At 43.5% G+C, this 14,161-nt stretch overlaps 1 protein-coding gene across 1 annotated transcript; it reads right to left on the reverse strand.

The window, feature by feature from the left end:
- Positions 1 to 3,362: 3,362 nt before the first annotated feature.
- On the reverse strand, positions 3,363 to 13,526 carry KCNV2 (potassium voltage-gated channel modifier subfamily V member 2). Its single transcript, XM_006263332.3, has 2 exons — positions 12,090 to 13,526; positions 3,363 to 4,218 (listed from the first exon to the last, which is right to left on the reverse strand). The coding sequence occupies exons 1-2, from the start codon at positions 13,524 to 13,526 to the stop codon at positions 3,943 to 3,945; spliced, it is 1,713 nt and encodes a 570-aa protein (XP_006263394.1). The 3' UTR covers positions 3,363 to 3,942.
- Between the last annotated feature and the right edge of the window lie 635 nt (positions 13,527 to 14,161).

Genomic DNA, 14,161 nt, shown 5'->3' on the forward strand with positions numbered 1-14,161 from the left:
GCTTCCTTGCCTACTCAAGAAGAGATGTTCACTAAGCTTGAAACATATTGACAGTCTGTATTTTCCATCTCCCTCAGGGGCTTGTTAGTATTTGTAACTAGTTAAAATGCAACAGACTCAAACATGGTCATGTGTACAGGACAGAATTTCCATTTCATAATGTTGAGGGGCAAGGGGGAAAGGAACAAAAGCTGTAACTACTTCAAACTCCCAGTGATACAAAGCAAGGACATCTATCTGAGTTCTCATGAGGTGCCCATCTCCACAGTATCTGATCACCTTTTCCTGTGATATCCTGCTCCTTGCAATAAAATTTCCTGTTCCGTTATCTGTGTGTTCCCTATAGCTTGCAAGTAATGAAGGTTGCACTGTATGCTTTTTTAAGGCCCTTCACACTGGATAAGTAACTTTCATATTTAACAAGGTTAAGTATATTAGGTACCCTCATGGAAACCCTTGAGAATACAATCAAGGAAGTAAGATAAATAAGTTATTTTGGCTAAAATCATCAAAAAATGGTAGAAAGGTCACTAGCAGCACACAATTAAGACCTGTCAATCTAACTTGTGCTCTCATGTCTGAGCAAAGCAGGATCTATATTGCCTACCATCAGTAGCATAAGTATGGTAGGGCATGCAGGGCATCAGCCCCAGGCTTCAATTTAGAGGGAACACCAGCATCATCCCACAGGGCTCAGCACTCTGCAGCCCCACTCCTTGCCCACATGTAGTGTCTAGTGCTTGCAAACATTCCTGCCCAAGGTAACAAATTTGCTAGCTATACCTCTGCCTGCCATGCAGGTGCATGCTCAATACACCAGGCTGCAGGTGGATCTTTTTTCATCCTTCCTGTTGCAGCTGCTCTGTTTTGCATGGAATAATTAAAGAAGCCTTGGGCTGGGATGTGGGGAGAGGAGAGGGAGAGAATGTGTAGCCAAGATGTTTTGGCTTTGTGGTTATGAAAGGCTGCGGGATGAGGGGAGGCCTGGATTCTAGCCCTTGTCCCAGTGCATGCTTAAGTATTTTGTAATAAATATTAATAGGCACAGGGACCAGAGTCCACATCTACCCTTTCCTACATGAATGCCAGAAACACTGGATATAGAGTCATTCTCATGCTCTCATCCAATTGATACTTAAGTATTCCAGCCCAAATTACCCAAAGGTCTAGAGGTTAGAGCACTCCACAGGGAGGTGAGGGGGCATATTTTAATCCCTTTAGGCAGAGTGGGGAATTTAAAGCTGAGTCTCCCACATCCTTGAAGTGGGCTGTATTTAATAAATAGATGGCAGCGTCCTCTTCCCATCTTCCCTCTCCCCACCCCAACCCACCCTCCCTCATTGTTTTGCTAGTTGTGCTCTGAGAATGCCTGCTGGGGTCCTGCAGGTGAGATGGATGGAATACCTCACCTGTGTATCTCAACATGGCTTATGTTTGAGTCTAAATTAAGTGCCTACCTGCTCAGTACTGTATAGATATGTACAGTTCTGGTATGCTCAGAGGCAGACCTTTAGGCATCTAAGTGGGATCAGGAGGCATAGGAGCAGGTGTTTTGCATATCTAAAATTTGGACTTGGGTACCAACAAGGGCTGTTAGACAGGATTTAGCTGGCTTTAGGCCCCTAGCTTGCTTATGTATTTCCTTAGGCAGCAAGATGCCTAGAATTCCTTTGAGAGGCAAGGATTTCTTAGGGTGCTGTATTTTATTGGACCAACTATGTAGTTGGGATAAAGTTAAACGAGCTTTTAAATGTAAGACGTTCTTCCTCAGGTCTGCAAATCTAGCCCTAAATCACTTGAAAATGGGATACAGGTGGTTCTGGCAATTTTGTTCACTTACAAAATTTGCAATCTGAAAGCCAAACTTTGATTCCCTAGAAATGCAAGGTCTCTACAGCATGGGTAATCTTTATGTGGCTGGGATTAAAGAATGATGGATTGGGAAGGAAAATCCCAGGTGAAGGCAGGCTCTTTTTCAATGGGTACCAGTTCCCTTGCTGCACCTGCTAACAAAGAAAGCAAACACACATTGCACAATGCTGGATTATACTTTAAAGACACCCTAGGCTTTAACATTTCTTTTCAGCACATAATGCTTTGTCTGCCATTTTTGGAGTATAAAAATGACAGATGGGTTTAAAACATGTTTGTCTGGAGGGAGGAAAGCAAGTTGGTTGCTAATTTACTCATCTGCATTGGTAGATTCTCATATTTGATACAAAGTTTTAATTGTCGTGGCTATGGCAGAGTTAGTCTGTTTTTTCTCTCTTGGCTGGTTGAAAGATTGCCTCATGCTAATGTCTCCAGTGTGACTAAAAGATATGAATCTGGCAATTTACATTCAGCAGTATAATGCAGACAGCAACTGAAGGATCAAAAATTTAAAGATGCATGTTTATTGTTAGGTTATTTTGCTAACAAATGACTGTTCTGCAGAATAGCAGTCCTTGATGGCAGCAGTCATCATTATATCCTCTAAAGATCTGATTTCTTGCTCCATGTCTCCTGTTTAAAGTCCCCCTGTACCTATCAGTTCCGGTATTTATTTACCAAATGATCTAACTGAATACACATTTTCAGCTTTCAGATTAGTGTTCTTATCCCTATGTTAAATTCCTTATAATTTATTTTATATAGAGATAATATTCCCTGTAGCCAGCAAAATAATACCATAAAACTCTAAACCCATTTGATTTGTAGTTATCTGTAACAGACACATTCAGGCTTGGACTCTGTTCCCTTTAGTCAGGGGAGTTAAACCTTGCTACACAGTCTCATTGGTTCCAAATGACCTGCTTATGAAATGAAATATTACTGAATGTGAGTTGGGGGGTGGCAGAATTGGGTCCCTTGTGTGTTTTATGACTTTATCAACAGGATAAATGTAGGCATGTATCTCTGCTTGTTACAATTGTGTCAAATACTTAGACAGACTGAAAATTATCTTGTTTTAAAAGTATACTTGCAAAACAATTGGCAGAACTATTAATAGAATCCTTTGGAAGAAAACTTCCTATTAATCATGATTTTAATTTTGGCTGCTTTTTCCAAATTTTATTTTAACCTGCCTTTATACCACAACAAATCATTTATTACTTGTAATACACTAATAGCAGATGTGTGCATTAAACATTGTTGCTTATATAAAATAAGTGTAGTTTACATCAGTATTCCTAAAAAAATGTGCATTAACATGGTCTTACAAAAGTATTGCAGAGATTTACCAATTCAGGCCCCACATTTACTCAGTTTCTTTGCCATTCTGGAGGATACTAGTGGAAAAGGGAGGGGAAAAGTCCAGTATTCTCTCCACTCTGAGTAAAGGAGTGAATTCAACTTTGCAAGGCTGCATTAAAAATAGTATTGGCAAATTGAATCATATATTTTATGCCATAAAAAAGAACAACCACAAAAAAGTAAGGAATGTAGAAGTCATTTATGTGCAGTAGCAATTAATATCACTGTAAAGGGTACACACTATATGTTTCCTCTGTCTTTTTAAACTCTAATACACAATGATTTCTGCAATACAAAAAATATATTGTCTTTTTTTTCCACTCCATACTGGTTTACTTTTTTTTGAGTAGGAACATCCCACCAGTTGAGCAGCAGACAGTGAATATTCTGTTTCCTTTGGTTCAAGCCATTGTAAGATGCATATACAACATTGTGTTACATCCATGTTCCAGATGTACCATTCTCAGATCCTCCAACTGGATAATCCATAGAGTATCATTTTCTCTTGAGTCTCGCACATAAATTGGGAGCATTGCTTCTGTAGTAAAGCACCAGCTAAAAGAAGCTGAGATGAAACAGGAGCAATCTAGAGCTCTGATTTTAAAAAGGCAAACCTTTTCAAAATAGATTTTACCTTAAGTATTTTCCTTTTCCTTTCAGGATTGTTACTTTATCTTCATTTGTCCCTTTATATTTTACAGAGCCCTAATAACATCTTGGTAAATGATTTGTGCTTTCTCCACAACATTCTGACATTTTCTTCATAGCTCTTCGTCTGAAGTTCACCTTCCCTCTTTCCTTCCTTATAGCTGTATACTCATAAGCCTTCAGCTTGCTGTAATAGTCTGAGAATTTGTTGTAGAGGATAGAAATGGGCATTCCATTCAGAATTATTCCAAAAGCAATGCAGAGGAAAGCGAACAGGCGGCCGAGGTGAGTTTCTGGACACACGTCTCCATATCCCACTGTAGAGATGCTGACCTATAAGTAAATCAGAATTCTTTTTAGCATCAAAAGAAAGGTGTAGAAATATCTTCCTTTAACCGATCCACCTTTGTACAGGGAGTGGAGATTTTCAGCACAGGTATTTAAGGCATATTTTACACTTTATTGCATTACAGACTTGTGTAATTATATATTGGCTATCCAGTTTACTTTCTAGCTTCTAAAAAATTCCAGATCATGAAAAATCCTCTCACATAATTAATTACAATATTAATCAGGCATGAGTCAGGAAGGTCTCCTGTTTTTAATGGGTGCTGCAGGAAGAATTTGATCTAGCTATATGGAGCCCTTCCAGGAAAGTACTGTTTGGTTGATCCTAGGAAGTGGATGCATATTAGGGGTGTGTGAAGCAGCAGGCCCTATTTGATTTGGATTCGGCCCGAATTGGTGACAGTGATTTTGATTCGTTGATTCGGATCACTATCCCTGATTCAGTTCTGCTGAATCCAAATCTGAAGATTTGATGCTGATTTGGAGAATCAGCAATTCGGACATAGACATAGCTTTAAATGTTTACATACCTCAAGGTACCAGCACAGCTTGTGAATGCTGAGATGCTGGGGCAGGTGGAGCATCCCACAGGAGTGTGGAGGGGCCTTCCACGTGCTCGGCAGCGAACCCAGAAGTGGACCGGAAGTAATTCCAGTCCACTGGGTCTGCCAGGGAGTGTGCTGGGAGGCCCTCTGCACCCCCCCCCGCCTCGGCAATCCGCCACAGGGGGACCCCGAGTGCCCCCCCAGACGCAGAAGGCACCAGTCACTGAGCCGGGGAGGGCACAGGGGGGCCCCCCACGTGATCCCTGGAGGACCCAGAAGTGAACTGGAAGTGCTTCTGGTCCAGTTCTGGGCCTGCTGCCGAGCGTGCTGGGGAGCCCTCTGCACTTCTGTGGGACACTCCATGCGCCGCAGCATCGCAGCATTCATGAACCACCTGCCAACTAGAGGTATGTAGAAAAAACATTTAAAGCTGTGTCTATGTCCAGATTGCTGAATCTTTCTGAACTGATTCGAACGGTTCCGATTCAATTCAGAGAGATTAAAGGGTCCTCTGATTTGATTCAGATTTAGAAATTCAGCCATCGAATCGGGTCGAATCTCCACTGAATCAAATCAGGGACTGAAGGCTTGCACAGCCCTAATGCATATCCCTGATAGCACACATCTGCTGACCCTAACGCCCCATACAACTAGTTGGAGTAATGGCTGCACTGAAGTCATCCTACATCCCTGTGCCTTTACTCCATTTTGGATTGGCCTCTGTTTTACACTTCAGTGTACTTTCCCACAGTAGTGGCTAATAACTTGAGCATTGTAGGCAGAGGCTGTGAGGTGAATTTCTCCTTTTCCTCTCTGCTGTGTCTGAGTGGTGAGTGTGGCTTAAGTGAAGATATGAGACACAAAAAGCACCATCTAACAGTGAAATACATTGTCACATTTGTACTTTACAAATAAATGGCCCATCAGGTCAGATTTCATGTCTTAAAAAGGAAATGACTCTAAGAAAATATGTAAGAGATTCTTGTACACTATTCAAAACTTTTGCTGAAGGGTATGGTCCTGAAATGTTTTAATGATGATTTTTATTATCTTTTCTGTTCAGCTGTCTGATGTATTATAGGCACAGGGGAGTGCAGTCTATATAGAACTTCCCCTGAGTATTTTAGCTTGTGTGTTTTGGTATCTGGGAAATCTTTTGATACCAGAATTCAGCTTAATCTTTAGCCTTTTTAATTGTATCAGTTTAAAGCTGTTTTTTTTTGTTTGTTTGGGAAATAATTGAGTTGCGGGCATCACTATAGCATGTGAAAATGTGACTCCTGCCATCATTTTATCAATCACCTGGAGGAAGAAGGGATGATATCTAGTAGACAGCGTGGGTTTCTTAAAAAGAAGTCATGCCAAACCAAGCTTGACCATCATTTGAATGCAATGCATTCTTCTGATGTGTTTTCTTTTTTTGGAAGGGTGACTAGTTTTGTGGATGAAGGTAATGCTGAAGATATATGTGGACTCTAATAAGTCCTTAGACATAGTTCCACATGACATTCTCATAAGTAAATTGGAGAAATTTGTGCTAGATAGAATTACTGCTAGGTGGAAATATAATTGGCTGAATAACTGCAAGGAAAGAGTATGTGGATCAATGTCAAAACGGTAGGTTTCAAATAGGCCCTCCATAGGTATCTCTTCTAAGTCTAATGCTGTTTAACATTTTTATTAATTCCTTTAATGCAGTAATAGAGCGTGTCCTGATCAAATATGCAGAGGACAGAAAACTTGGAGAGGGACTACAAACACTTTGGGGGGGAGGATAGGTTCAAATTCAAAAGGCTCTTGTTTAACTAGAGAACTAGATTATAGAACCGCCAAATGAAATTTAAATAAAGACCAATTTTAGTGCTGCCTATATTAAAGAAAGTAACAAATACGGAATGGGGGAGTAGGTAGTAGCATTACTGAAAAGGATCTGTGGGTTTTAGTGGATCACAAACTCAAGAAATCTGCAATGGGATGCTGTCACAAGAAAGCAAATGTAATACAGGTTGTATTAATAGAAACACTGTATGCAAGACATGGAAAGTGATAATACCACTTTACTCAATGCTAGTTAGGCCTCAGCTGGAGTATTTGTTTGCCATTCTGAGCTCCTGATTTTAAGAAGAATTAAAAGAAACTAGAAAGGATCCAGAAGTGAGAGACAAAAAATGATTAAGGAGCTTGAATACAGGTTATATGAGGAAGAGCTGAGATATAAACTAGGTATGTTTCATTCAGAGAAAAGGAGATTAAGGGGAGACATAATAACCGTTTTCAAATGTTTGGAAGGCTGCCATAAAGAAGAGTGAGGACAACTGTCCCCTTAGCCCTGAGGGTGGGACACAAAACAATGGGTTTAAAACTTCAGCAAAGCTGCTTTAGATTAAATCTCAGAAAGAACTTCCTACCTGAAGAACAATAGGACAACAGAGCAGGCTGCCTTGGGGAAGTTGTGGAACCTCCTTCATTGGAAGTTTTTGAGAAGAGGCTGGCTATATATGTGTTCAGTGTGGTTTAGGTATGGGGCATCTTATATTTGTACAGGGGTTTGGACTAGATGACCTTGGGATTCCTTCCAGCATTATATTTCTAAAAAATGTTCTGAGTCCTTAATGAATGTATCTTTTCATTTGCATTTTTGTCTTGCCATAATACAGTGATGACAGTAGTGTTAAATGCTGTCTTTTATCCTGACACAGAAGACTTCAACAATTAAAAAAAAAAAAGTCATGCTGAGTTCTTGCTGTCCAAATACTTGGCTCTATGGATAGTAAAGATGCATGACGCACTCCAACCAGTTGAATACCAAGGATTTATTAAAAGTCTATTTCTGCTATGCATGTTTTCATTCTTTAAATTAAGTTTTGTTAATATACACTATTTTTTTCTCTGTTTGGAGTTGATTTTCTATGGCAAGAATAATTTGTAATTCTACGCAGCTTGGCACTCTCTATTCTGCTTTTGGGTGATTTTTATTTAATGAATCATTCACAGGTCAAGGAATTTATTTCACTCTTTCACTGTAAGACGGTCTCTGTGGGTCTGTGTAGAGGTCTAATAATTGTACACGCTACCAGAAATAAACAGAACACAGGAAGATGTAACCCCAGCACAGTGTTCCTGTGGTTCTAGTGCTAGAGTAATTTTGAAAAGGTCACTGGGTACAGTAGACTGTCCTCTCTTATTTCAAATAGAATATTATGTCATATGAATGAAGCAGAAGGATACATGAGACTGCCCTGGATAAATACATTTCTAGGATACACCTGGTGCTTCATGCAGCCTAAGGGGATTAGTTGTTTGGTTTAATGGAAATTAAGTTACTGGATTTGAATGTTAATACAGGATAAATATCTCCAAAAATAAATACTGAGATGAAAGCAAGATGTTTATCTGCAGTAGCCAGTACAAGATCATTATCTGTGATAAGGTCCTATTCCACTGACATTCACTTTTAGATTGCACAGGAGAATTCAGGGAGAATAATCAGTTTTTGTATATGCCCAAGAATAGCACCACACTATTTAAAGTGGTGTGGTTTATTGTTTACTATATTGTATTGGTTTAAAAAAGAACCAGGCCCAAAGCAACCAACCATCCTGAATTTTCTGGGATATACATCTACATGACAGGGTTGTGTCCTAATGTCCTTGGGGGCTGCTTGAAATGGGACCTTCTTCCTAAATTAAAAAAATTAGTCCCAGGTCAATCTAGACAGTGTCCTCCATTGAAAGGTGAAACTAATTTGTAGAGGTGCACTACTATATCAATCCATATCAGATTGGCCCAGATAAAAGTAAAATTGACATTATTGGCAATCAGCTTTTTTGGCCCGTGTAGCTAATAATGTCACGATAAATGCTATGTGCATGCATGCAGTTGCAGCATGCACACAGCCAGAAATGCAGCTGGGCAGCTTGGAGACCAGCATCTGGCCAGTAAATCTGTTGGGGGGAAGAGGTGTGAGGGGTGGGAAACCAAGGTCCCCAAGGTGAGGAAGGGAGTGGAGCAGGGCCAGGTGCTGGAGTGAATGGGGCCCCCAGGCTGGGGCAGGTTACGGCATGGAGCTGCAGGTGGCTCATCCAGGGGCATAGGGGGAGGGGGTGGGGCTCCTGCTGTTGCACACACCCCGGGGAGAAATGGGGGGCATGTGCCCCCCAGATTTGTGTGTGGGACAAGGGTGGGCTGCCCACTGCAGGCTCAGGGCCTGGGGCTGCACTAGCCTCTTCCTGCCGGGGCTGGGCTGGGGCTGGGCTCAGAGAAGGTGGGGCCAGTGCAGGCGGTTGCAGCACTGGGAGCAGGACTACAGTGTGGGCTACAGACACCCCAAAAATAGCCCTCCCCTCCCTGCACTGCCCCACTCCTTGCCCTGACCCAGCCCCCCCACTCCCCACCCCTGCTGGGAAGAGGCCAGAGCAGCCCCTGGCCCTGAGCCCACAGCAGGCAGCCTGCCCTTGCCCCATGCACAAATTCATGAGGGGCGCATGACCCCAGATGAGGGCAGATGAGCCACCTGTGGCTCTGTCCTGCACCCTGCCCTGCCCTGGCCGGGCAGCACCTTCCCCTGCCCAGCCCCATTACCTTCCTCACCATGGGGCCCTCAATCTGCACCCCCCCATACCTTTTCCCTCCCCCCCCACCACAGACTTACCATCTTGATGTTGCTCTCCAAGCTGCTGAGCTGCATATTGGCTATCAGATCAGTATCAGCCAATATGGCTGGTTAATAATCGGCCATTGGTATTGGCCAAAAAATCTTGACTGGTGTGCCCCTACAAATTTGTCTTCTGCAGTGCTGTGTGTATGTAGCTGCTCTTTCTTAGCTACGGGGCACCTTTCTATGAAGCGTACCATTCAGTCACATGAACAAGATGTTGTACTTGGGATCGTTAGATCTGCAGAGGTCACTAACTCATACACAGCACCACTCTATGGCTGCTACGCTAACCGGGACGAGGGAGTGTCGACTACGTCCAAAGGTCTGAGTTGCTTCCAGGACTGTGTTCAGAATGGTGCTGCCTTGAGGCTGGCTGCTTTGATTATACCATGCCATTACAGCTTGCACCCTAAAATGCTGTCCTGCCAATGCTTGACAGGATATGAGTTACCCTTTTTCACATACTTCTTTATATTGAATTCAACCCTTCCTACTTGCATGAATAAGGGTTTAACACAGCAGAAAGGACTGCAGTAGTGGACCCTAAGTAGTTTTAGTCATTCAGAGCATTGCTATGCTTTGGCTGGTTTTAGCCAGCCCAAGGCTTCTTGGTGGTTGCTGTGTAATGGAGTAGCCCTGAAGCTACAGTGCCTGGTATTGGAATAAGCCTGGCTGTAGGGTCAGGGATTTATTTGCTAGCAGAACCTTTGCACCTGTCTCCCTGGAACATCTCCCAGCAAATACTGTGTGCAGCTAAGACCTGGATCCTTTGTTTCCTCGTTCAGCACCTGCAATGTCTATCATTACCATGACTGACTGGTGCTTCTCCCTCTAGGGAGACAACTCAGCATGCACTGTGCTGCAACATCACAGCTCTCAGAGGATAATGAGAGAGCTGTCATTTTATAGCAATTTTGTTCTGCTGGCCAATTCTCAAAGGGAAGATCTTTTCTTCCCTAACACTCACCATATTATTCCTCAAACATTTAATCATGAAAATGAGAAGAATGTGATCCATGCCTACAGGTCCTATCTGGGAACTACCACAGGAAGCCAAATAAAAATGAAGCCAGTTTTAAATGATTTTTATTTATGTTGCATTTTTCTTCTGAAAGTTTTATTTGTGTGGTCAAGCATTGGAACAGGCTACCTAGAGAAGTTGTGGGCTCTTCCTCCCTGGAAGTTTTCAAGAGCAGGTTAGACAGGCACTTGGCTGGGATGGTTTAGTCAGGGATGATCCTGCCTTGAGCAGGGACCTGTACTGGATGACCTCAGGAGGTCCTTTCCACCCCTACTTTCCTATGATTCTATGACTATTTGTTAGTTTTAACTTTTCCAGTAATTAAAAAGCAAACCATAAAGTGATGTGCACTACGATTAAAAGAAATGCACAACACATCTGGTTTAATTACAGTCCAACACCAAAGGGATTTTAAGGTAGCTACATATAGCTGACATGCATAGCTGACAGTGCTCCTCAGATCTCATCCAGAGAGCCAAAATCTCACGATGAGCAGGCAGGTCAACACTCATGTCTGCAGGACCTATGAGAGGCAGGTGGTAGGAATGGATTTATTGTTGTACAAGGCCACCAAGCCCAAGGAAAGCCCCAAAATCAGATTCTTCTCTATTTTCTATTTTCAAAATAGAAAGGGGCAGGGCGCCCCCACCTCTTGCAGCCAGGATGTTGTCAGTCTCCAAAATGGTTGGTGGAGGTCCCCCAGCCAGGATGTACTGGGCTTTCAAATTTCTCTCACAGGCTCTGCATATCTGCTCAGTCCTTGGCCTCAGCTGAGACTGTCAAGAATCCTTCCTGTAATGACTGTGTAATATGAACCTATGTTCACTCAAAATGGGACTGGGACTAGCTATTTGCTATTTTTCTAAATGGGCTACAAAAGACCACAGTGGTTACAACCTTCAGTCTTCTGACCTAGGTTGGATTTAAACCCATGACCTACATATAAAAGGCTCTCTGTCCCTTACCAATCCCTTCAGCTATCTTGTCCCCTACCCTATGCATTTTTTGTCCACTGTTGGTATAGTCTAAATAACAACAAAATGCCATTTTGTGTGTGTTGCAGAGACACTACCAACCTGCAAAAATAATGGAGGACAATTGCTTGCTACATAACATTTTCTAGGGCCAAGCATCTCAAGCCATTTTTGACTTCTATAAACTTTGTGAGGGTTTAAATTTTGAGAGGTATAATCAGAAAAAACCTTCTATTATCCTGGCTACATGCTTGTCAGGCAATTGCTTACAAATTCCACTGGAATGTACCGATCACAAAATATTATCAGCAACCTGCTAAGTGATACATATACCATCTGACAGTGCTGAGAGTGGAAATACAGTGGTATGCTTCCCCTCCCATCCACCAGTCCCCCTACCTTGGTCTTTAATGGGCAACTGTGTGTGTGGTATAGCCGCAGAAACCCAGCCTATTTCAGCACTGCTTATACACTGAAGCACTTGCACCAGATTTGAGCTTTCAGGAGAGGTGAGCATGTGCCTGTGAACTCCGAATTCTGAGCAGATGTTCAGATATCTGAGCCTGCCCTGCTTGATCTCAGAACAGGCAATGATTCTTGCAAGGGAGGGGAGGAGATGGGTGGCTAGATACATGGGAAGGCACAAGGTAGTTACTTACGGCAGCCCACCACCATGCATGGGGGATGCTGGTGAAGTTGGTGCTGGAGACATCATGTTCCACGCTGTAGACCATGGCAGAGAAGGCAAAGATGCCCATGGCAATGAAGAGCAAGAGGCAGCCCACCTGCTGGTAGCACTGGCGCAGGGTGAAGCCGAAGGCACGTAGCCCAGTGGAGTGGCGAGCCAGCTTGAGGATGCGGAAGATCCTCATCAAGCGCATGATGCGCAGCACTTGCCCCACCTTGCCCACCCGCCCCACCTTCTCGATATCATAATCATGCAGGGAGCCCCGGCCTCGGGGCTGGTCGTCATCAGTAAAGCACTCCAGCAGCATCTGGAGATAAAGAGGCAGGATGGCAACGAGGTCCACAACATTGAGTGCACTGCTGGCAAAGCGGCGCAGGTCGGGGGTGGAGACCAGCCGCAGCACATACTCCAGTGTGAAGAAAGCAATGCAGAAGGTCTCTACGTGTTCTAACAGGGGGCGAGTCTCTCCACTTTTCCTGTCCACGTGTTGCATCTCCTCTACTGTGTTGAGAGCCAGTGCCACCACAGAGATGAGGACAAAGAAGCTGGAAGCCACCCCCATAACCTTGGCGGTGACAGAGGAGAACGGCTTCTCCATGAGGTTCCAGAGGCGCCAGCGCTGAGGGCCATAGTAACGCATGTGGCGGAAGAGTTGCTCATTCTCCTGAGCCTCAGCCTGGGCACGCAGTTCCTTCTGCACCTTCAGCTGCTCAGTCAGTTCATCACGCCGCTCCTCAAAGCAGATGCGGCAGCACCGTGGGGTGTATTTGAGCCGCACACCCCAATAGCTCAACTCCTCTAGGTAGCTGCGAGGACACAGCTCATCCCTCACCTGCAGCACGCCGGAGGCATAGAAGTTGTATATCAGTTGGAAGACAGCTGGGTCCCTGTCAAAGAAGTACTCATCTGCCTGGGCAGCATAGTCATCACACAGACCCAGCTGGCAATGGCGGTTAGTGGAAGTGGCCAAGCGGCCCAGACGGGTCTTGGGGTAGAGGGCCACTATCTGGTAAGGGAGGTGGTAACTTTGGCCACCTACGTTTATGTTCAGTATAGAAGAAATAGGAAGAGGAGATTCTGTTCCAGAGGGAGAGGCAGGGGGCAAGGGAACTGATGAAGAGAGCACCTCCTCAAATGATTCTATATGTTGAAACTTTTGTTCATCTTCCACCGCTTTGAATTCTTCCTCCTCTTCCTCCTCATCATCCACATAATAGTTGTAGTTCCCCTCAGGTCCCAGAAGTAATGTGGGCTGAGAGCCTGATGTAGCTCTGGTCTGCTTGTCTGAGGATAGCCTTTCTGTATCTTCTTCATTGGCAGATTTCAGGGATACATCATTTGTTGCTGATGTCTCCTTTAATTTATAACTTTGGAATGGGTACTGTCTTCTTCGGTTAAACTTCAGCATGGTGGTTCTCCCTCCTCCTCCTGCCTTTGCATCCACTAATGAAAGAACTAATGCCAAACCCTACCTCCACTCTCACCACTGAGATGGGTGCTGCTGTTTTCTTTCCTTCAGAAGCATCAAGCACAGCAGCAGTTTCACATTACTCTCCCTTCAAGCCACCACCTCCAGTCGTTGTTAAAGCTCGTTCTGGGATACAGACACATGGGGACTGCTGCTGACTGCCTTAATCTTGCTGACAGGGAAGATCTGAGTGCTTAGAGAAAGGGATTTGAAGGTTATTATCCTGTTTCAGCCCCCAGCTCTCTGTCTGTGACGTGAATGATTATAGATCCATAAGTCTATGGATAATCAGTAGGAAAATGCTAAATTTTATTGCTAATAAAAATGTATATTGCCCTAACCCAAATTTGTATGGGATTAATATATTCTGAACCTGAAACAAAGGTGTGTTTGTGGGGGAAAAGAAAATACTGGAAATAGACCTATGAACTTCCTTCATTTTCCACAATAAAAATAATTCACCATTAATACCTTAACCTTTATTTGGTGATGCATAGTCATAGCTCTTACAGTGCTTTATAAAGGTGAGTATAATTATCTCCATTTTACCTGGCACAAATGAATTGCAATTAGAG

The sequence above is a fragment of the Alligator mississippiensis genome, chromosome 3 (assembly GCF_030867095.1).
Source record: "Alligator mississippiensis isolate rAllMis1 chromosome 3, rAllMis1, whole genome shotgun sequence".
Lineage (NCBI taxonomy): Eukaryota > Metazoa > Chordata > Crocodylia > Alligatoridae > Alligator > Alligator mississippiensis.